General features: G+C 46.7%; 1 protein-coding gene across 1 annotated transcript in view; it reads left to right on the forward strand.

Moving 5' to 3' along the window:
* Nucleotides 1–23,105, forward strand: part of Abcc4 (ATP binding cassette subfamily C member 4) — a 232,806-nt gene that overhangs the window by 157,314 nt on the left and 52,387 nt on the right. The window contains exon 21 of the mRNA XM_032917695.1: nt 18,836–18,986. Coding sequence (XP_032773586.1) covers nt 18,836–18,986 — 151 coding nt within the window. The remainder of the gene's footprint in view (nt 1–18,835; nt 18,987–23,105) is intronic.

Here is a 23,105-nt window from a genome sequence, read left to right on the forward strand (position 1 = left end):
CCCAACATTCATTGTTTAAATGGTTGTCAGGAGGAATCAAGTGAAACTCGGTAAACAGCCGCTTCCTCCTCGGACTGTGTGTGCCGCCTTCCCTGAGGAGGATTCGCCTGTGATGGCCGAGCAGGCTTCTCACTGGGGAATAGCTGGCATCGTCCGCCTGTTGCTTTATGATAGGGCAAAGATTTTTTCTTTTTAATGAAAGCCACAGAAAATGAATTTAACCTGCCCTCAAAGAAAGGCCAACAACAACAACAAAAATCTAAATGTAATTTTTTTTTTTCTTCCTCTTTTAAGTAGGATAGGGCTCTGTCAGGACCAAAACAAGCCAGTGGTGTTCTGGGACTCTTAATGGAATCATGTAAACTTAAAATAAACACTATTATGGTAAGCACATAGAATGAAAACTAATTTTCCAAATCAAATACATTATATTCAATTCATTTTCCCCAATCAACCAAATGTTTAAAACCTGTTAGTTATAACAGCAATCTCCTGGAAATTAATTAGAAGCCTATTAGCTCTGCTAGCTCAGGCGGGCGGCCAGGGTTGCGGCTTACATTTTTAAGTAGTCTCTGGAATTAAAGTGTAGCAAGGTCACAATGACTGTCCAATGGGCTCACCTGGTGGATGGGCCTAGTACTTGGTCTTTTGGGGGAGGGGGGTCTATCAGGGGGTGCTTTGGTTTTCAAAAAAAAATCTACTCTAATTCAGTCTTTTAATACATTTATTTAAACAATTGGATGGAAAAAGGTAGCTCTCCTGACCTTGCGTTTCTGAGACCAGGGTTCTGTTTCCAGTACCACCAAAACAAACAGACAAAAGAGGGCCAAGGGTAACAGCAACAGAAATGTGAGAATTAGCCACCAGATAAAACATTCAGGTCAATAGTAGCACCCCTCTCCCTCTCCTCTCACCCCTTGCTTCTCTCCCCCTCTCCTCTCTTCCCATCCCCTGCCCCTGCCCCCTCCCCTCTCTCCCCTAGTACTCTCTTGTCTTCCCTTTCCCTTCTCCTCCTCCCTACCGCCCCTCCCCCTCCCCTGCTTCCCCTCCGCTTCCCCTCTTCCCTCTCCTATTCAGGTGAATAATAGCACCCCTCTCCCTCTCCTCTCCTCCTCTCTCCCCACTCTCCTCTCTCTTCTCCTCTCTCTTCTCCTCTCTCCTCTCCTCTGCCCTCTCCCCTCTCTCCTCCTCTCTTTTCTCCCCTCTCCTTTCTCCTCCCCTCTCTCCCCTCTCCTCTCTTCTCTCCCCTCCTCTTTCCCCCCTCCTCTTGCTCCCTCTCCTCCCTCCTCCCCTCCTCTGCCCCCCCCCTCCTCTCTTTCCCCCCCCCTCCTCTGCTAACCCCCTCCTCCCCTCCCCCCTCCTCCCCCCTCCCTCTTTCCCCTCTCCTCTCTAACTCCCTCTCCTCTCCCTCTTCCCCCCCCCCCTCCCATCTCTCTCCCCTTTCCTCTTTGTCTCCCCTCCTCCCCTCTCCCCTGCCCCTCCACCCTCTCTCTCCCTTTCCCTCCCCTTCCCCTCTCTCCCCTCTCCTATTCAGGTCAGTAGTAGCACCAGCTCTCTAATGTGGACCTCCAAGATGGGTGGAATTTTTCTCAGGCCTTGTTTACTGGTGTGGCAGTCCCTGAAGGGTTTTCTTAGCTCTTTTCAAAACTGACTTAGTAGCAAACTTCCTTGCCTGCCTTTGTTCTTAATGTCATTAGCAAACCCTGCTGCTGACACCGGGAAGCCACCAGCCAGCTCCTACTACATACAGGGAATTTCCCAAGATGCTCCTGTACTCAGCTTGGCTGAAACAGTTAGGTTCAGCTGGATCTGATCTTCAGGGAAGCAAGCGTTCATCCAGCATCTCCAGCCAGCGAACGAACAAGGCAGCGTGTAGACGGCAGGCAGAATGACAACCAAAGTTCCCAGTTGAGAGAAAGCAAAGAATAAAGTCTGCCGCTTGGCTCCGTAGTTCTTCCTCCTAAAAGCTATGCATCCGAGCGTGCTTTTCTGGATAATTAAGAGTGGATGGCCTTAGAAGTAAATGACGTCATTACAGTTACCCCTGTGAACTGTTTAATCCAGGGCACACGTGCTTCACCACCTTTTCTGAAAGGAGATGGCAGTCTAGTTAGTTTTGTCAGTCAGTCCAGAACTTGAGTGTCTTGCTGAGTGTAATGCTGAGGAATTGAGAGGATGGGGCCCGAGGACGGGACCCTTCATTTGTGGCATTGTACCTGGATTCCCCGTGTTCTGAGTTGGGACAGAAGTAGGGACAGAGATCTGTCAGGCTACCAAATGAAGGAAAAGTTTGTTTAAAATGTGAATGGATTTCCTGCCACATAGAAGTCTAATTTTGTCCCTTAGGCTTCAATGAAAGATTGATATTTATGTGAACATGGATGGGGTTTGTTTTAAGGTACTAACTGTTGGTATCTGTGGTAATGGGGCACAGGGCAGTGACAGTTTTCAAAGCCTGTGTCTTCGGTTGCTGTTGTGAGAGTCACTGTGAGAGGTACTAAAGGACCAGGGTGAGAAGTGTCTGGGAGACTGGGCCTTGGTGGGTGCATGTGTGGATCACTAGTGACTAAAGATAGATTGAAGGGTTTTCTGAATGAAATATAAATACATGACTGGAAATAATAACATAAAATGGAAAGTTATATCCGTTTCTTGGCCTTTTCGAGAAATTGCAAGCACTTTGAATATAGACAGGATTTCTAAAAGCAAGTCCTCCATCAAGACAGAATAGTTTTATGCAGGCTTAAACTAGAGGGAATTAAAATATCAGTGCCATAGAGATGCTCTTCTGCCCTTAGACATGAGAAACCAAGGAGAGGCAAATACCTTAGGTCAGGTGTGAACATACTGGTAAACTAGCCAATATGTGTGTGTGTGTGTGTGTGCGTGTGTGTATTTATTAATTAATAACTTCACAGATGCCATATCTAAAAATTCTTAGTGGCATTTTAATTAAGATAGAACTCACTGCTTTTAGTAATAACTTTAACAAGGTACGTATATGTGTAATACTTGATGGGAGGAGGTCAGATGACTGTGTTTATAAACAGATGTTTAACAAACTGTCTTGATTTTTTTTCCCCCCAAAAGGAAAACATTGTTTTCATTTAAATCTGTGACTTGGGGATGAATTGTTCCCTGTTCCTGCAGGGCGTCTCTCCTCTCCCAGCCCTCCCCACTGATCTGTTAGGGAGCTCATAGAATGTGTTGGACTAGTCTTCATTCTTTGATAAGAACAGCCCCACTCTGGGGTTAGGGATATGGGTCCGAATGGAACAGAATCGCATATTCCGTTGGGAAGGGCGGCTAGGAGGGAGCAGTTACGGTCTGTGGGATGAGGGTGGTGTGGGCCATGCGGTGTTTGTCTTCTCTGAGGAAAGGCCTCACACGTGTAAGCAGTAGTCTGCTTAGCAAGGCAGAATCAAGTGCGCAGGACTAAGTGAAACCGGAGTGGGCTGTCCCGAGTTGGAAAAGCAACCCAGTAGGCTCTGTGCTGCGGATTTTAAAGATAGTTTATGAACACTTACTAGATGCGTGGCATATTCATGAGGTAAGGTGATCATTTTGTCTCTGAGTTCTTCACGTCATCCCCGAGAGAAGCCTACAGCCGAGAGTGATACCCACAGTGTGATGGAATGGAATCAGAATCTCTGGGAGATGCTGCCCGTGCGTGGACATTGGGGAAATGCTCCGTTGCCTCGGTTTCTGGTCGAGCATAAAGAACCTAAGTGCAGCTTCCGGGTTGATTAGCACAGGAGACATCCTGACCTCAGGTGACAGAAACAGCTGCGGAGGGCCAGGGCTGCCTCCTTCCTCTCAGAAAATGGGATCACTGGGGATGGCCTGAATCAAACGGGACAAAGCTTGAAGCCTCTTCCATGGCTTTTCTGGAGCCTGCTCCCCCCTGATATAAAAGCCACTCAAGTTTGTATGCCATACATACATACACACATTCTGTGTGTGTCTGTGTATCTGTGTCTATGTGTGTATGTGTGTGTGTGTTTGTATGTGTGTGTGTGTCTGTCTGTGTCTGAATGTGTGTGTGTGTGTGTGTGTGTGTGTGTGTGTGTGTGTGTGTGTGTGTGTTTGTGTCCTGAATGCCCAGTGTGCTGTAAATAAGTTTTGATGATTCTACTTGGCCTTGACATGTGTGATAAGCCACAAATATTTAATTTATTCAGAGAACATTTTTCTCATCTACTACCTTCCTGCACCCTTAAACGAAATCTCGAGAATAGCCTTTCCCTATAGTGATTCCTACCGGCCTGCCTGTTACCGGCTCTCTGTCCTGTCTGCTGCCAGCTGAGCTGCACGATGTGTGGAGCTCATCTTCTGAACACAGCAGACACCTCTGCTTTCCGCTTGAAATGTCAGCATCCCAGCTGACTCCAGCACTTAACTAAGGTTTCTCCCCTGAACCCAGGAATTTATTATGCTGCAGCAGGTGACTCTGATCAGTGGATAATCAGATTATAGCCTCCTCTAAGGCCAGAGCAGGAATGCCCAGCACTAGAGCAAGCAAGGGCTTGAACCCTTCCCTCATGTATCCAACAGAAGTACGTTACTTTGCTTGCCCATGATTCATGTTATAAAGGGAAGGGGTCATTCTAGTTACCCACTCCCTCCCTCTGACTCCTAGAGAGAAACTACCCAGCAACCATATAGTGTGTGTGTGTGTGTGTGTGTGTGGTAAAAGTATGTGTGTGTATGAGTGTATATGTGAGTGTGTGTATGTGTGTATATATGTGTATGTGTGTGAATGTGTATGTATATGTGGTTATGTATGTGTGAATGTGTTTATATGTGTATTCTGAGTGTGTGTATGTGTGTATGTGAGTGTATGTGTGTGTAATATGTGTATGTATCTGGCTATATGTAATATGTGTATGTGATATGTGTGTATGTATAATATGTGCATTAATATGTGTGTATATGTAATATTTGTATGCATGTATAGTATGTATATGTAACATCTGTGTGCCCATAAACTCCCTCAAGGAGCAATTGCATTGTCTGTATGTGACTTTTCCACAAATCGTTGTTTGGGGAACTGTACTCGGAACATCATGTTTGTGGCGGGGCTGGGGAGATGGTAAAGAGCTTGCTGTGCAGACACGAGATGCTGAGTTCAGTCTCCTAGAATTCATATGACAGGGTCAGGCTTATAGTCCCAGGAGTGGGAGGTGGAACCAGGAGGCTCCTTGAGACTTAGCGGCTGGCCAGCCTAGCAAGCCAGATCAGCAAGCTTGAGGTTCCGTGAGAAACCCTGTCTTGAAGTAAGGCAGAAAAGAGATTGAGGAAGATGCCCAACATTAACCTCTCACCTTCACACACAAGCGCACATAAGCACGTGCACACCTGCATACACGTTCAGTTGAGCCTGTACAAAGTTAGTGCAACATAGCTCATTAAGTGGAGCCTACCCTGAGATTTTGGGAATATAAAGATGTGTCATGTATACCGCTCTCTCTTCTGTTCTCTTATCCCTTCTCAGCTCATTCCCGCCCCACACACACGCAGGGCCACTGATCTGGTTTGCACGCATGGTGTGCTTGTTCCCATGCTTGATTTCTCAAAGGGGTCTTGCCTCTGCATACCTGAAGGAATCTTAACAGGTAGAAAGTCCCTCCTGCTTCACTCATGTTCTCTGCAGGGCTACGTCACCACCCTCAGGATGCAGCAGGCCAGGATGCAGTGATGCAGTGGGGGATAGGCAGGCCGGGATGCTGGGATGCAGTGATGCAGTGGGGGATAGGCAGGCCGGGATGCTGGGATGCAGTGATACAGTGGGGGAGAGGCAGGCTAAGATGCTGTGATGCAGTGATACAGTGGGGGATAGGCAGGCCGGGATGCTGTGATGCAGTGGGGGATAGGCAGGCCGGGATGCTGTGATGCAGTGGGGGATAGGCAGGCCGGGATGCTGTGATGAGTGGGGGATCCCCAATGTTTGTTGTTCTCTAATCTCATTTCCATTCATTATCCAACAGTGCTTGGGCCTCTAGGTCCATGCACCATCCCTGTGCACAGAGGAAGCCTAATGGTGTCTGAGCACTGTGTTTTATTCTAAGACTCTCGACTTTTAGAGTTGTGGATAAAGTGAGGGAGAACAGTGGTGTTGCTAACAGAGTCTTATGCCCCTTTGAGTGAAGCCATTAACTCTGGAACCCTGAGGGCTGAGTGTTAGCCTTTGCCTCCTGATGTGTTTGTTTGTCCCTTGGCTAACAAGCTGGTCTGCTCCTGCTTGACTCGCTCATTTAGTTTGCCCTCCTGTCTCTTAAAAGCACACCTTTTGCAAAGCTAGTAAGCGGTCTGCCTTCAGTGGCTGGCGCTCTGCCCCACAGTCACCCCATGCGTCTTACTAAATTTGCTTATGGTGCCTGTCATTGTAATGTAGTGGTGACATACTTACCAACAAAACTGATCAAGTAGAAGAAGGAGCTTGACGGGCTGAAAGCCTTGGAAAGACTCAGCAACGCCGTCTCTAAAAGTCTAGGTGTGATGATGCACACCTATAACCCCAGCAAGCACTTGGAAGGCTGAGGAGGCTGTCCTGGCCACCTAGCCAGACTCCCATCCCAAACCCCCCAAATACTCAGTTAAATGCCCCACCCCCATGCTCAGTTGTAAACTAGGTTTGGGTGGTGTCTTAGTTACTGTGTTATTGCAGTGAAGAGACATATGACCAAGGTGGCTTACAGAAGGAAACATGTAACTAGGGACTTGAAACATATGACCAAGGCGGCTTACAGAAGGAAACATGTAACTAGGGACTTGAAACATATGACCAAGGCGGCTTACAGAAGGAAACATGTAACTAGGGACTTGCTTACAGCTTTAGAGCATTAGTGTCTGACCTTCACGGCAGGACAGAGCAGGGAGCAGGGCAGCAGGCAGGCATGGCACTGGTGCAGTAGCTGAGAGCTCACATCTGATCTGAAAGTTGGAGGGAGAAAGACACAGAGACATAGAGGCTGGGCCTGGCATGGGATTTTGAAACATCAAACCCTTGTGTTTCCAGCAAGACCATGTCTTGTAGTCTGTCCTAAGCAGTTCACCAACCAGGAACCAAACATTCAAATATCTGAGCCTATAGCGGCCATTCTCATTTGAAACACCACAGGTAGGACTAGTAATGGGGCAGCCTGGAGGAATATATGAAGGCCCTGTACAAAGAGCTTCCCAGTGTCCTGAGAGTTGTCGAAGACTCATTATGTATAAGACTTCTCAGGAGGAAGAAGCAGGTAGAGCTCTGTGAATCCAAGCCATGGTCTAGGTAGCAAGTTCTAGGCCAAGCCTGGACATCATACATGTTTTAAAATGGAAACTAAGCTTCAAGGTTTTGTTATTTCTGAGCTGACCTACATTCTTAGGTCACAACTTTTGGGATTCTTCCGCAGGCTGCCTGGAGGGAAAGGACAAAGCTTTGGGGTAGTCCCTGAACCCCTGGAAGTAGAGAAGGCACACTTGTCAAAACTGTCAGGGCGTGGGATGTTTGTAGTGAGACTACAGTATGGAATCAAGCCTTGAGACAAGGCTTCTGACGAGACAGAGGCAATGGGGACGGATCCTGGAGAGGCTGTGTCTCGAGAACCAGCCCTTAACGTTGTAGCAGTTGGTGGGATACAGAGAACAGGGCATTGAAAGCAGAGGATTGTCCCGCACAGAGGCAGAGGGGCCACTGATGTACACATCTATGTAAGAATGCCGTGGTTAAGGCAAATCCTGACCCTGATAGTGCTATGTGCTGCGAGACAGTTCATCCCTCAGCGATACGTCAGTCACAAGCCATTTCTGTTTTAGGCAATAAGTCCTTAGGTACCCCAGGATGGCCCTGAACTCACTACGTAGCCAAGGATGACCTTGCACTTATGATCCTCTTGTCTTCCTGAGTTCTGGGATTAGGATGCCTATGCCACCACTCCCAGTTTACGTGGTATTGGGAGTTGATCCTAGGGCTTTGTACTGTACTAGGCCAGCTCTTCTAACTGAGCTACTTCCTCACCCCACAGATAACCCTGAAGGCCGCGGGGTGGGGAGTTTAAGGCCACCAGATGGGGCTGTGTTTCGTCACATCATAGGTGTTAGAAAAACTGAACCATTCTCCATTCTAGATGAAGACAGACCATTTAAAAAGCTAATGGATAGATTCTCTTCTGTGTCTTCTTCCTACCTGAGGTCACAGAGCCCTTTAAAAAAAAAAAAATCACTTCAGGCCGTGCTCATGCTTCTTCAGGAAAAGCCTCAAGTTTACAAGCTGTGAGGTGACTGTGCCTGACAGGGCGGCACTTAAAGCATAAGGTTCACGTGTCACGTGTCACGTATGCGAGCGCCAGGGAGCCTGGAAACCCCCCTTTCTAATTCACCAAGCTTTACCGACCACCACCTCCATCCTCGTGTTCTGTACGTGCTCACCAAGCTGCGTGCTGTAGAAAAGATGAGAGGAAAGCACGTACTTTGTAAGGGTTGCAGGAGAGGCCATCGCCGTCGTGCCACCATAATTCTCTTTCTCCGGTTTAGCTCTCGAAGTAAGAGCTGGCACATTGTACAGGCGAGCTCTGAATGTCTGGGCTCAAATAACCTTTCTCATTTTCTCAAGTGGATAGAGTGACAGATCCTTGGCTGAACAACCCCCAACCCTGTCCCCCCACATGACCCACTGCCACCCCCAGGTCTGGGGATGTTACCCAGAGCTGGGCACCTTCTCCCCTGCTGAGGCACATCCCAGAAACATTCCAACAAAATTCAAGTAGCAAAGGATATGCTTCTTTCTAAATAGAATATTATCATCTCTGAGTGGGACAAACAGTTTGATGGTAGTAATCATTTTATGTTCCCTTGTGTTCCATTAAGACAACTGTCTGACACATACAAGACCCAAGTACCAGCTTGCATCACATGTGTTGGGTTTGTTGGTGCTTATCATTTTAATGGCTGTTTTCCACTCCAGGCCATATTATCTGGGTCTGTTGTTTTCAGAATAGACCACTGAGCAGTAAATATTTCACATTAATGCAATCTCTGCACGATTCCCAGAGCTTCCGAGGTCCCCGGTAGCACTGAGCAGTGCCCCACTTATCCGGAATTCTGGCAGCTAACATCCCCACTTCCAAACAGAACAATTGAAAATGAAGTTACTTGGCGTGTTGGTGGGGTTGATTGGGGCCCGTACTTCTCTGAGTGTGCAAGCTTGCACGAGGCTGCCCTTCGCAGAGTGCTGCCAGTGATTTAGAGCTGCATTGCAAAACCATTCTAACCCCACTTCACACCCTCATCCAAAAAAAAGAAAAAAAAGAAGAAAAAGAAAAAGCCAACAGCTCGACTGAGCTTAAATAACTGACTTTTCATACCCTTTCATGGTGCACAAAGGGCTAATCCTGAGGCTACTTCAGCCACCAGCGCAGGCAGTGGTGGAGGCCACCCCTGAACGCGCCGTCCCCTCCTCCCTGCACAGACACATTGACTTCTGCTTTATGTGAAGTGAAAATGCCAAGCCAAAGGACTCGAAGGAGCTGTCCCTGGTCCCTTCTTCCTGGGGGTGCGGGATGAGAAAAGGCTGCTGCATCTGGATATGGAGAACAAAGCCAGCCTAAGACTTGGGATAATAGGCTGGGTCACCGGCTTTTACAGAAGCACAGGGGTGGAACTGCCCGGACTTGTCTGGTCCCACTGACCCTTGCATGGCTTTGTGTGGAGATGTCAGGGGAAGTGTGTAGAAAGCACCCCGGAACAATGACTTTGTCATTCGGAGATTTCTACGGTTTGCTCACCCCACTCCCACCTTCCAATCCCTCTCAGACAAAGGACGGTGGGTGTTAGGTTGCCTTGCTCTCATTTCTTTTTTTTTTCCCAAAGACCTCTGTCTTTAGAAGTAAACTCGTCCATTTTTAACCGAATCACAGTGGTTTTCCATGCTTTCGGAAAACCAACAAAAGAGTTTTTACTCGGGGCATTTGCGAGGAGGGAATCATCTGGAAACGCCAGCCTCGGAGGCAGTGCCGTGCCAGCTGCCTGACTGAAGTGGGGTCCCCTGGTGGTAGACGGTTGTGTTGAAGATAGCGGGTACTGGAAACATTGACCAGCACGTGACCCCCGGGGGCTTGAGTGATTGGGTGATGGCATTCTCGGGGCCCCTTGCCTCCTATTCCTGGACTATTTCCTTAATGAAAGAGGAGGTGGTTGGGATTTTGCCAGTCAGATAGTTAGTACACTTGGTAGTGTGGTGACAGTCACTGGGGATTCTCCCTGGCTTGTAGGCAATTTGTCCCAGCATGTGTGCTCTAGCGATAATGGCTGTAGTTTAGCAAGAAGTCAATTAGGACCTAAAGAACAACAACAACAAAAAAACCCTGAATGATCTTGTATTTTATCAAGCCTGGTGGTATTCTACAAGAGCACAGAACTTTATAAGCTAACATTGCCGAGAGGTGTGTGTGTCCAAAGAATAGAGGTCTATTGCTGTACCCTTCCCCCAACCCCCTGTAGGATCTCACACCCTCAGCCATGCTAGACCACTGTTAAGCATAGAGAAGATCGCGGTGGCCTATTTACTTCTATGGAGACCTCTAGAGTTCCCGTATCTCTCTGTGTCCATTTTTGTCTATGTTCTGGTGTCTTACAATGAGATGGGTAAGAAATGGTTGGGCTACTGGATTTCCTGCTTCAGTTTTATTATTAAAATCACACACTTTCTTTGTTATTTTTTTAACACTTATGTAGTGTGTGTGTGTGTGTGTGTGTGTGTTTGTACGCGCGCGTGCATGTGCATGGGCTCAAGTGTATTGGTCAGAGGACGTGTGGGAATCAGTTCTCTCTTCTGCCGTATAGGTTCCAGAGATGAAATGAAGGGTTTCAGCACCCACCCCACCCCGTTAGCCATCTCGCTGGGCCCGAGCACTTTCTATTTTACGTACAATGTGTCTTTTTAATTCTCTCTGGATCATCATCATAATAAGTGCTGTCTTGGAGTTTCTCCTGCTTCTGAATTTCGTAACTAACTTGTTTCTCCAAACCAAACTTTCTATGGCTCCTGAAGGGATATTTGCTGAGTATCTGAATCCAGCCGTGAAGTAGACGGTACAGCCTCCGCCTCTTGGGGCAGGGTTCAGAACCCACAAGAGAGATCACCCAAGGCTTGGGAGCTATGTTTGTCCTGAGACATGTACCGATTTCAAGTCCTCACACGGGGTCCTCTTCCCTACTCTAGATGTACCCAAAGTAAATCATTCTTGGTACTGTGACTCTATGAAGTTTTCAGCACATGCCTGCACGTAGATGGGGAATTTGATCCCAGTGACGTCAGTTCCTTTTTATACACCATCAGTATTCTTACCAAGATGTAGGCTACCTACAATAAAGTAAGCATCCCCCTTTAGCTCGAAAGTCTTTTTTTTTTTTTTTTTTTTTTTTTTTTGGTTCTTTTTTTTGGGAGCTGGGGACGAACCCAGGTAGCTCGCAAGTCTTAATCATAACGTACATCTCTGTAACCCCATCTTCCTACGGGAGTAGAGCATTTCCGGCACCCCATACAATGTTGCTCAGCACTCTGCAGCCGGTCTCTAACCCCACACCAACCTCACGAATCACAAATCAGTGTTGTCTCTTCTTGTGCTCAGTGCACAGAACTGAGGCAATAGGGAGTTTCCGTGGCTGAATCCTTTTGATTACCTAGGTCTTGTTCCATGATTGTTTTGGTGGTTAATTTTGTCCATTTATTCTCTGTCTACCCCTTCATTCTTCCCCCCTCTCCCTGCAGTGATGACCCTGTGTCAGAAGATAGCATATTTTATTCATCTGTTGGTTGATGGACATTTGGATTGTTGTCAAGCTTTAAGAACAACAGCACTTCTTGTACGAGTGTTTATGTGCGTGTGTATTTTCACTCCCTTGAGATTAAAATACCTTGGGTGGAATTTCTGTGTTTTGGGTAGGCATATGATTGCTAAGAAAAAAGAAAGCCCACCAAAAAGTTTTCACAATGCCATTCTGCTCACACATCGAATAGACAGGGATTTTGGGTGTTTGGTGACCGTGTGGTTAGTGTTACCGGTTGTCTTACCGGTTGTCTTGATTTGAGCCTTTACCATAGGAATGGCTGATCCCACTCCAACTTTAGCTCGTGTTTCCCCCATGATTAGTAATACTGAGCTGTTTTTTGTTTTTTTGGGTTTTTTTTTTTTTTTGTGCACATTTATTGGTCGCTTGGATTGTTTTGTGTGTGGATTTTTTTTGGCTTAAATCTCTTGCTTATTCTTCATAAATTTATTATTAAGATCTTGTTATGGCTAGTTTATTGGAATGTGTGTTTAATTCTAATAATTTCTCACTTTCTCCAGTTTGTGATTTCTTCCGTGTTTTTTTTTTTTTTTTTTTTTTTTTTTTGGAGCTGGGGACTGAACCCAGGGCCTTGCACTTGCTAGGCAAGCGCTCTACCACTGAGCTAAATCCCCAACCCCTATCTTCTGTGTGTTTTTTAACAGTGTCTTTTGGCCGGTAGACTCTAACGTTGATGAAGTCTAATGATAACCTTTTTCTCCTTCGTGTATTTCACAGTTATTCTTGTGTGTCCTAAGCCGTATGGGGATACTTTATGTTTTATGAGTATGTTCATGTCTCTGTGCACATACATGTGTGTGAATGATGATGGCGTCCGGAGCAGACGATGAACATCTTTCCTAGTTGCTGCTCACCTGTCTTTCTGGAATAAGTATTCATGTGTATGGTATATATGCATGCATTCAAATGTGGGCACGCGAGTGTACATGTGTGCATATGTGTACACACATGCCTATGGAGACCCGATGTTGAGGTCATGTCTTCTTTGATTGCTGTCCACCTTATACACAGAGGCAGGGCCTATTAATTGAACCCAGAGCTCACCTCTTGAGCTAGTCAAGTTCTCTTGAGAAATCCTGAGTCAGCCTCTGCCAAGCTAGAATTACAGGCGAGTTTCCACACCCTCCTGCCCGTCGATGTCGGCATCCAGGCGGCAGCCCTCGCCTGGCGAAGCACACTCTTTAGTCACCAAGCCATCTCCTCAGCCTCTCCGTCTTACCTTTACTTTTGGAAATATGGTCTCTCGGTGAGCCTACAGCTTTCCAACTTCACATGACTGACCAGCCAAGGTCTCTCACCAGCCCCCCTGTCTCTTCCTCCCCAGCACTGGGGTCGTTATACACACACTGCTACGGGCTTCTGGGACATCGAACTGTCTTCCCACTAGCGTGGCATGTTGTCTACTGCTTGAGATACTCTTCACCGTTCTTTGATATTTCCAGAGAGCGTCTCAGTGTGTGGCCCTGATTGTCCTGGAACTTGCTAAGGTGCTAGGGTTGCAGCCACGGCCTGCTACACCAGCAGTACCCTGCTTGATCTTTTCCTACATTTCCAAAGGCCTCCTGTATTTGCAGGTAGTTGGGGTGTAGGGAAGGAGTGCTCGTTGTCTGAGGTTTGCTTCTCCTTTAATCTTCCTGCGTGTTGGGGTTGAGGATTTAGCTCAGTGGTAGAGCACTTGCCTAGCAAGCGCAAGGCCCTGGGTTTGGTCCTCAGCTCCGAAAAAAAGAAAAAAAAAAAAATCTTCCTGCGAGTTTGTCAAACCTGTACGCACGAAATGGCCTTGATGGCTTGGCTACCTGCGTGTGAGTGGCTGCTGTCCATGTCCTTCCCCTACACAGTCTCTCTCTCCTTTCATGGATACCGCAGTGGCTTGGCTATGGTTCGCTTGGAACTCGTTAGCAGTTTGATCTGTCCCACTCTGGTATCCCCTGTTAAAGCTCTTTTGTGTGAAGTTTTAAATTCACCTCACCATTTTTATTTTTATTTTTTTGTAAAAGCCTTCCTTATTCTGGTTGATGTTGTCCTTACCCTCCTTACCCTCAGCATAGAATATCACCAGCATATCTGTGCTTAACTCAACCTTGTCTCTGTTGTTCAGCAAAGACTTTTTGGCCCATCCTCTGCACTGCTTGTGTTGTTTTGTAAACATTTAGAGTTATTCTGACCCCGTGAAAAGAAAGGAGTTAGCAAGGAACGTCTGTCTGTGGTAGTCAGTGTTAGGTGTCAACGTGGCTAGATTAAGGTTCCCAACCCAAATAGTTTACTCAAACAGAAACCAAGGTGTTGATTGAAAGGTATTTTGAAAATGTGATTACTGGTTTATAATTGGTCGGTTTCAAGTAAGTGAGATCATATCAGGTCATCCCAGCCAGCTTGGCTCGGGGGATTAAAAGGTCTTAAGAACAGAAGCAGAAGGAACCACAGCTGTGGCTGACAGCTTTCCCCGCCTCGCAGATCCTGAACTTGCCTCACCTGTCCTGATCACAGAGGCCAGTCGCTAGTCGCCAGCAGTGATCTTCTCAAACTGTTGGTCTTCAGCTGTTTGCATTTCTCTGCAGTCCCCTTCTCTTTCTTTTGCAGGGGGTTGGGAGGTTTGGGACAGGGTCTCACTGTGTAGCCCTGACTGACCTGAACTCCCTGTGTAGACTAGACTGGCCTCCAACTCACAGATACCCACCTGCCTCAGCCTCTGAGTGCTGGTGTTAAAGGAAGGCACCACCATACTCAACTGTCAGCCCTCTTTTCTAAAGGGAAACCAAGAATTTTGTAAGATTGGCATTTTATTTTTCTTTCCTAAGTGTTTCATAGAATTCACCAGTGTAGCACTGTAGTCCAAGAGTGGAGCACTGGAGTCCAAGAGTGGATCACTTATAAGCCAAGAACTTTGACACATCACTAAATTCCTTTCAGACTATGAATTCTGATTCTCAAATTGAAATAGACCTATTCAGGTTGCTATTTCTTGTAATATAACCTTTAGCCACCATTTCTCAAGTCATAAGCCGTCTACATGAAACATGTTAACTGCGTTGTCTAGTCAGCCCTTTAACACCCGTCCTGCCTCTTTCGATACATGATGGGGGCAGTTCTCTTCTTCCTTCCTTCATCGGCCTTGAAGCTTACTAATTAAATTAGTAGTGTTTTGAAAGATCCGTATTTTGTTGTTTTTCTAATTAATATTCTTTCTCTCTCCTCTCCTCTTTCTCTCTTCTTCTTCTTCTTTCTTTTTCTTCTCTCTCTCTCTCTCTCTCTCTCTCTCTGTGTGTGTGTGTGTGTGTGTGTGTGTGTGTGTGTGTGTGTAATGTGTAATGGCCTCTCATTATATAGCCTTGATTGGCCTGCAACTCCCTATGTAGATGTCTCAGACTTGCAGCAATCCTCCTGTCTCTGCCTCCCACATGTCTTTACCAGCCTGATCCAGTGTGTCTGCTTTGTTTCAGTTTGTTATTTGTTTTCATATCTTCCTTTAAACCGTCTTTATTTTATGTGTATGAGTGTCTTGCCTACCCGTGCATTTGCACCAAATATGTGCTCCATGCATGAAGAGGTCAGAGATGAGTGCCTGATGCCCCAGAGCTGGCGCTATGGATGGCCATGAGCTGCCATGTGGGTGTTGGGATTGGGCCATTGTCCTCTGAAAGCCGTGCTCTTAACCACTCTCTCTCCATTCTCTTTCTGTATCTTAAAATCTGGCTTTAGACCTTTGACACTTACTCTCTCTTGTTTTAAAAAGTTAAGGCTATACATTTACCTCTAAACCAAGCATTAGCTGCACCTTTCAGATTTTGATAGTATCCGAGATTCATCTTTTGGTTTTTTTTGTTTTTTTTTTTTTGTTTTTGTTTTTTTTTTTTTTTTTTTGTGCTTTTGTAAACCCAGTCTTATTTAGAAGTATATAGTGGAATTTCCTGATAGGCATTTTTCTAGTTAACTTGTTTTTGTGTTGTTGTTAAATCCACTGAAGTCGAATTCATTCTGCATCTTTGTCGTTGAGGTTTGTGGACACATGCTTGTGGCATGGTGGGTCTCTGCTTGAAAAGAATTGTCTTTGTTGTGCCATAGCCATTTGGTCCTTGACATCTGATCATTCGCTCGTCATAAACTCTTGTGTTCCTGCCGATTCTTTGTTAGCTGTTCTCTGTTGTTGGAGTGAACGTGTCCTGCTTGTGTACCATGTGACGGTGACTGGATTTGTCTGTTAGAAAATTCTAAATACTTGTCAGATTTTGCTTTAACATTCTGAAGCTGTAGTTTATGCTCATATAAATCAGTGTGTGTTTCTCTCTTGGACAATTTGGCTCAGATTTTCTTTTACCTTTGAAGATTTTTTTTGTGTTTTTGTGTATGTTTCTCTCTGGGACTCTGGCACCTGAAAGTGCAGATGCCTATGGAGTCCAGAATGGGGTATTGGATCCCCCAGAACTAGAGTCAGTCATCCAGGAAGTGCTCTTGACCCCTTGGGCCATCTCTCCAGCCCCTCACCCTTTTTTCCTTTATGAGTTCTTAGATTAAAAGCTTTGGTCACCACAATGACAGTTTTTTCTGCTCAGCGTGTTTAGCTTTGTAGACTTTTATTCTCAACTTGTATCCAAAGTGTAACATTGTTTATGCAGGTCGAACCCTTGAGTTTTATAATAAGCATCAACCCCAGGGAAAGGAGCCTTTTCGCTAGCAAACAGATTAGAACCCACAAGCCCTTTTCTCCAGTGCTGTTAACTTTGACTCGGAGTCCAGAGCTAACAGACGGACGGGTGACGTAGGACCCAGAGCAGCTGCGAATGTGACATGGTCATGTCAAACACATGGCAAGTAGAGGGAGCAATGACTGTCTGCAGATTTTAAATCGTCATCTCAGAGACGTTTATATAGAGTGCCACATACAAATCCATCATACCAGTGTGCCCTAAAGCTCTGACTTACCAGGGATGACCAAGTTACCAGAGCTCGGGAGACAGGTGTAAGAGAAGAGACCCCAGAGTGGGTCTAAATGACTACTGGGAACCAGAGCTCACCTCCACTGTAATTTGTACCCATTGACGAAACGCAGACATGGTCAGTGTTGGAGTGGGTGGGGCCTTACAAGTAAAGCTCTCCTCGTGTCCCTGCACATACCCTATAGGTCGAGGGTGGTGAGTCTAACCTGATAGGAATTACATGTTTACTTCTGATGCTTTCCCAAGCCCAAGTGCTCTTCAAACTTGTAACACCCCTCCAGGAATCCTGTGTCACCCAGCAGGATAACGTGTCATGTTCTCTTTCCACTCAGAGATCAGTTTCTTTTATCTCACGTGTTCCCAAAATAGTAGATAAAAGAACCCTTTTTACACATACATCAGTAAACAGCTTCGTCTCCATTTTTCCCTCGCTAAGTCGGAGGAAAATCTTGGCAAGGGTGAATCCTGCTTTGCTTACCGTACCTGGCAAGATCAGCCAGGGTGGAAGGCAGTGCAGGCTCTGTGCCCTCTGGCACCTCGGAACAGGTTCCTCAGTCTCCGCCGACAGCAGAACTCAAAGCTTCCCGCTTGCCTGAATGTGGCCTCTTGAGTAGACATGTATTTTTTCTCTCTGTGCTTGAGACAGGTATGAGATAGAAGTCCCGTAAGAAGTGGAGTGAGTCAAACATATACAGTATGGTGGCTCACAGAGAATTAGACTGAAGCTTTGCTGTTTATAGGAAACATACCCTACGTACCTGCATCCTCCAGACCAGGGGCAAGACATCCCCGTGGAGTTGGGTTTAAAGTTAACCGCAGGTGGATGCCTAGGAACGACCCCAGAACTGAAAACAGCTGCCGCGATAAATACCAGAAACCCAAACCGGTCCTTGTAACTGAAAGTGTTCTTATGAAGAAAATGGTTTTATCCTGTGTTACTAACGTGTAGTGATCTAAAGGAACCTCCTTATGTTTTGCTCTAGCTCTTTGCTTTTAGAGGCAGGGTCTGTATAAACAACGCAGGATGGCCCTGAAATCACTTTGTAGCCCAGGCTGGCTTAGACCTGTAGTGAGTCTCCCCGTCTCAGCCTGCCAAGAGCTAAGGTTACTCCTACCATACCCAGCCTTGAAGGAAAGTCATCCTGAGGAAGTTCTGTGGGCTTTGCCACTGCGAGTGCAAGTCCACAGAGGGTAAACGGCCAGCCTTCATCTCATGCCCTGAGAGGTTACATATTTGTTAAAACTTTTAAGTTCATTCTTTTCCCCTTAAGCCGTGTCATTTTGGAGAATTAAAAATCATTTTTTATGAGGGAATTTTGTATTTTAACTTAAACAATTATTTGCTCCGTCGGTAAGAATCGAGATATACTGTAGTAGCCGACACCTCTGAACTTTTTAAACTTTCGCTCTTTCATGAGCTCTATCTGGTAGCACAAGCTATCTCATGGATCAGGCTGGTTTGACCCTAAGGAACCAGCAGAGTTTAAAAATGCTGAGGAAGGGGACCAATGAAAATGGGAGTGTTCTTATATATTTATTTGTAAGTATGAATCCTTGCGTTATACTCTGTCTATCTCTGTCTCTCTCTCTATCTGTCTCTCTCTCTCTCTGTCTCTCCACCCAATGCATGTATGTACAGACCAGAACTCAAATCAGATGTCTTTCTCAATCACTTTCCACCTTCTTTCTAGAGACACAGTTTTTCACTGAACCTGGGGCTTGCACCAATTCAGCAAACTCCCAGAATCCACTGGGATCACAGGCACACAGTGTTACACCCAGATTTTAGTCAGTGGGGATCTGATCTCAGTTTCCAACGCGTATGACGGACTGTGTTAGTGAATGTGTCAAAGAAGAACTCGGTAAAGCACTTGGCGCCCGTGGTGGGCTCATTGGTCGTAGCATCGCTACTGTGTGGTCATTCCTTCCTGGGATGGAAGGATTCTCAGCGACTCCATGAGGCTCAGTGAAGAAGGGAGCACCATCCTAAGAGGACAAGCCACGACAGCTTGGTTTTGAAAAGCAGAACTGTTGCTGAGGAGGGTCTGTTTCTATGCTTGCTGTTGTAGACCTTGCTCCTCGTCGTAAGTGTGATCGCCGTGGCGGCGGCCGTGATCCCTTGGATCCTCATACCCCTGGTTCCGCTCTCCATCATCTTCGTGGTCCTTCGGAGATATTTCTTAGAAACGTCGCGGGACGTCAAGCGCCTGGAGTCCACAAGTGAGTACTGAGCGGCTTGGATGGGTGTAGCAATGGTGTAGTAATACAGACAGCCTCCATAACCAAGGGGAACTGTAGTTAAGATCTGTGCGATTCTACGGGCTGACTACGCTCCAGCAGGTCTCGCCTGGTTAGCACTCAGTCCACTTGGTTATTAACATCCACCGGGGACCATCTGAGCCGGTGACCTCCCAAGTGACTTTGCAGCTTAACTGGAGAAAGGAGTAGATGCCCTGTCGACGATAATTCTCCCTTAAGGACAGGGACCCTCTCTGTGGTTCATGGCTTACCTCCCAGGGACACAGGATGTACATGAGTAATCAGGGACGTTCCCGTCCTCGAAGACCCTGCAAATGACAAAGGATGGAGCAATTAAAGGGGGAGGGTGTCCAACATGACCCCCTGCTGTAGTCAGGGTGCCGATACTTCTTGCAGTCCAGTTCAGCTGTGGGCCGAGCTCTGGAGAGCAGCAGAGAGATCGGTCGAGAATACAAATGGGCTGTTCCTCCATTTTGTTTCCTGGTTTGGGGAGAAGAAGGTAATGTTTCATGATTAGTCGCTCCTTTCTGTAGGTAGCCACAGAAGATGAACCGATCAAGAACATGTCTCATTATGAATACACAAACGTGTTTCATCGTTATTATAATTAAAAGGCATATACACGGAATTCTTTCGTTTAAAATTGTACAAGGACAATTATCATAATTTTTATATTTTTATATGAATACGTGTGTGTGTGTGCACTCTTGGAGGTCAGAAGAGGGTATCGGATCCCCTGGAGCTGGAGTTACAGGTGGTTGTGAGTTGCTACATGTAGGTGACAGGAACCAAACTCACGTCCTGTGAAGAGTTAGTTAGCATAACCACTGAGGCATCACTCCAGCCCCAGGAAGAAAGATATTTGTACTGTGATGACATTAAAGCCAGCTCAGCTTTTCGAAATCTGAGCCAGGAGTTGTTGAACTATATGGTTATAAATTGACCAGGACGAAGGACGTTTTTCCCCTCTTGACCTACTGCCTGTGCTTTGAAATATACTCTGAAGAGACATTTGTCATAACTATGTAAAGAAGAGCAGGTGACACTTCACAAAAGCTACTGAAACATGGCCAGTCCCGGGGCGAACCAGCTAAACTGCTGTGAGTCCCACATTGGGACATGCGTCTCAGTCAGTGTTTAGAGCGCTGATGTGGTGGTTACAGAGATGGGGCTTGGAAGTCAGAGAATAAAGGCATGGCACTGCTGGGTGACCCTCCTTTGTGCACCCCCATGTCTCTCATTCACAAGTCCTGTCCAGAAGGAAGCCGTGAGCATTCAGAGAAAGGCTGGACGGTCGTCCCACAAGCAACACTGTGGCATAGGCTCGTGACAGGGTCCCAAGTCCCTGAGCCACCTTCTTCCAAATCTGGGTAGTTTTCCTTCCTGATGCCCAAGACATACCTTGGTATAGCTCTGACCTGGAAATGCTCATAACTCTGGGCCCCTGCTGGATTCTTGGGTTTGCTGGCTGCAGCAGTAAGCCTTATGATAACCATCGGAGTGAGGGACTGTGCTGCGGTTCCCCTGTTGCTGGGGTGGCCCCTGCCATAGCCACTAACTAAAAGGAGCTGCCCGATTTCAGTGGCAAGAGGCTTGAGCCTGCCCCGCCCCATCCTGTGCTTCAGTAAATTGTTAGAGCCCCAGAGTTTCTTTTCGGATTGCACTCCATAGCTGCTTCTGGAACCACGGTTGGATTTAGTGGGCGTTTATCTCAATGTCTTTTGTTTTGTTTTGTTTGAGGGAGGGGGTTGTTCTTGTTTGTTTGTTTGTAAAAGCAAACATTGCAATGGCCACTGACTGGTACACCACTGCAGCAAACCACAACAGTACTTGGATGCGTGTCACAAGCTGACCCTGTCATTTAGTAGTGCCTACATTGTAAAGGCATATCACCATTCCTATCAGGATGCTGTGATCCATTAGCAATGTCTGCCATGGGCATCCAGCTATCAGAGTGTTAATTTGTGCCACCTATTTTCAGAACATAGATCCTGGAGTCCGCTCTTCTAAAGAATTCCATGTCAGACTCCCCTCACCATTGTATTGTTCACCTTCAGCTGCTCCGTAAGAACTCCAGGATCGGAGATGCTGACCCAGATATTAGCAGAGCGAGACCTGGAGGCTCTGTTGGTGACAGTCTAGGGAAAAATACATACAATGACTCATAGCATTCTTAACTCGGATTATTCTCCTTTTGAGACACTGGCTCAGATGAAAAGGATGTTGGAACTAAGACAGAGCTGCATAGAGTGGTCCGAGTACCTCCAGTGTGCTCTTCCCTTTGTGAGAGCGATTAATCCCTGCCCTGTAGGGGTCTCATTGCTTGAGGTAATGCTTGGAAGTCCTTGCTGGCTACTACCAATGGCAATAGAGTTTTGTACAGAAGAAAGTTAAACCAGTTATGACAAGCCTTCCGTGATATCCCGAAGGCATCCTGCCAGGGCAGGAATGCGGCCTGCAGGTGTTCTCTGTGCTTCTTCTCTGAGAAGAAACATAGTCCCTTAGGTTGTGTCCCTAGAGAAGCCTCAGAGTCCTGGAAAATGCTACAACAGTAAGAAATGTAGGATGATGCTATCCTGAGATGGCTGACAGGTCACATCCATGTCATGGAGTCAAGTTCAAGATATTCTTGTGGGGAAAGACAAGACGGCCCCCGGAATGTAGCATGCCAGTCAGGTGAACTAGTTAATTGCTTTTGCAGCCCTTAGTTTACCCAACTAACATGTGATTCCCTAAGCAGATAAACAGGGCACAGAAGAAACATGCTCACTCTTTAAAGGTACAGCTACCTTCAAAGCCACCCCCAAATTGCCCTGGGGTTCTTCATACGCAGCAGTCCTGGTCACAAGTGTTTGTTCCGGGAATGTTTCCTTTCTGAAAGGAATATCAAAGGGAAAGGCTTTTCACATCCCCCAGACTCTCCATACTTTACCAACAAGTCTTCTCTAGAAGACAACCAATATGTGTAGGTTGATGTCAAGGCGATACATGATTGGACAGTAGAGAGCGGCGCGGGGACAAAGTTTTTGTGAGGTGGGAGAGAGGAGGGATGGGGATCAAGATGGAGTCTACAGAGGAGGCTGGTTCAGATTTAGGTGAACTGGATCGATTTTTATCTTGTCTAGGTGGGCGGTTTATAACTTTATCAGTTGGCAGTGACTCTGTTGTGCGGATGGATTGTGGATTGGGAATTTAACATGGAAATCTAATTGCTAAATTACGAGTTTCTGGAACTTTGATTATACTGGGCAAAAGAGGGACAGCGTGTGAAAGAAATGGCGTGTGGATCTGGTTCTGTTGCCCTAGCGGAGTGAGAATGAGCAGGGCCTGCAGAACGAGGGGGTGTGTGTGTGTGTGTGTGTGTGTGTGTGTGTGTGTGTGTGTGTGTGGTGTGGTAACTACCACCTAGGGGACCATTCAGAGGGGGCTAAAAGGAGACAGCCGGGGAGTAGTGGCTTGTGGACCACGTGGCAGAGTAGCAGCTGAAGCGAGCGGATCCAGCTCTCGGGAACTGATAGATAACGTTCCTTGTTAATTTTTACAGCAGCAGACATGACAGTATGACTGAGGAGTGCTTCCGTCATAAGGAATGTACAGGGGCTGGAGGTGGGCCTCAGTTGGTAAAGTGCTTGTCTGGTACCCACCAAACACCAAGTGCAACACCCAATGCCACATTAAACTATCATGGTGGTGCATACCTGCCGTCCCAATCCTCTGGAAGTAGAGGCAAGAGGACCAGTTCAAGGTTACCCAGCTACCAGCCTGGGCTACATGAGGCCCTCTTCCAGGAAAAAAAGAAAAGAGACATAAATGACGTGTCTCCTTTGAAGACACTTTGGTTCACTGGGTCTCGGCTCCTGATCTCCTCTGGCCCCAGTACAGTCCAGAGTGAGCCTGTCAGGTTACTACTGGTGTCCGTCATGGGGCAGCCCAGGTAGGCTGGGGCCTGGTGGTCATGATGCGGTCTTCTGGAGACGCAGCTGCAGGACATATATTCCTGCACGGTCACAGATGGACAAAGAAGAATTTGTGCTTTAAATTCTGATCAGATGAAGCGGCTGAGACTGGAGAGAGGAGGGA

This window comes from Rattus rattus, chromosome 12, assembly GCF_011064425.1.
Source record: "Rattus rattus isolate New Zealand chromosome 12, Rrattus_CSIRO_v1, whole genome shotgun sequence".
Taxonomy (NCBI): Eukaryota; Metazoa; Chordata; class Mammalia; order Rodentia; family Muridae; genus Rattus; species Rattus rattus.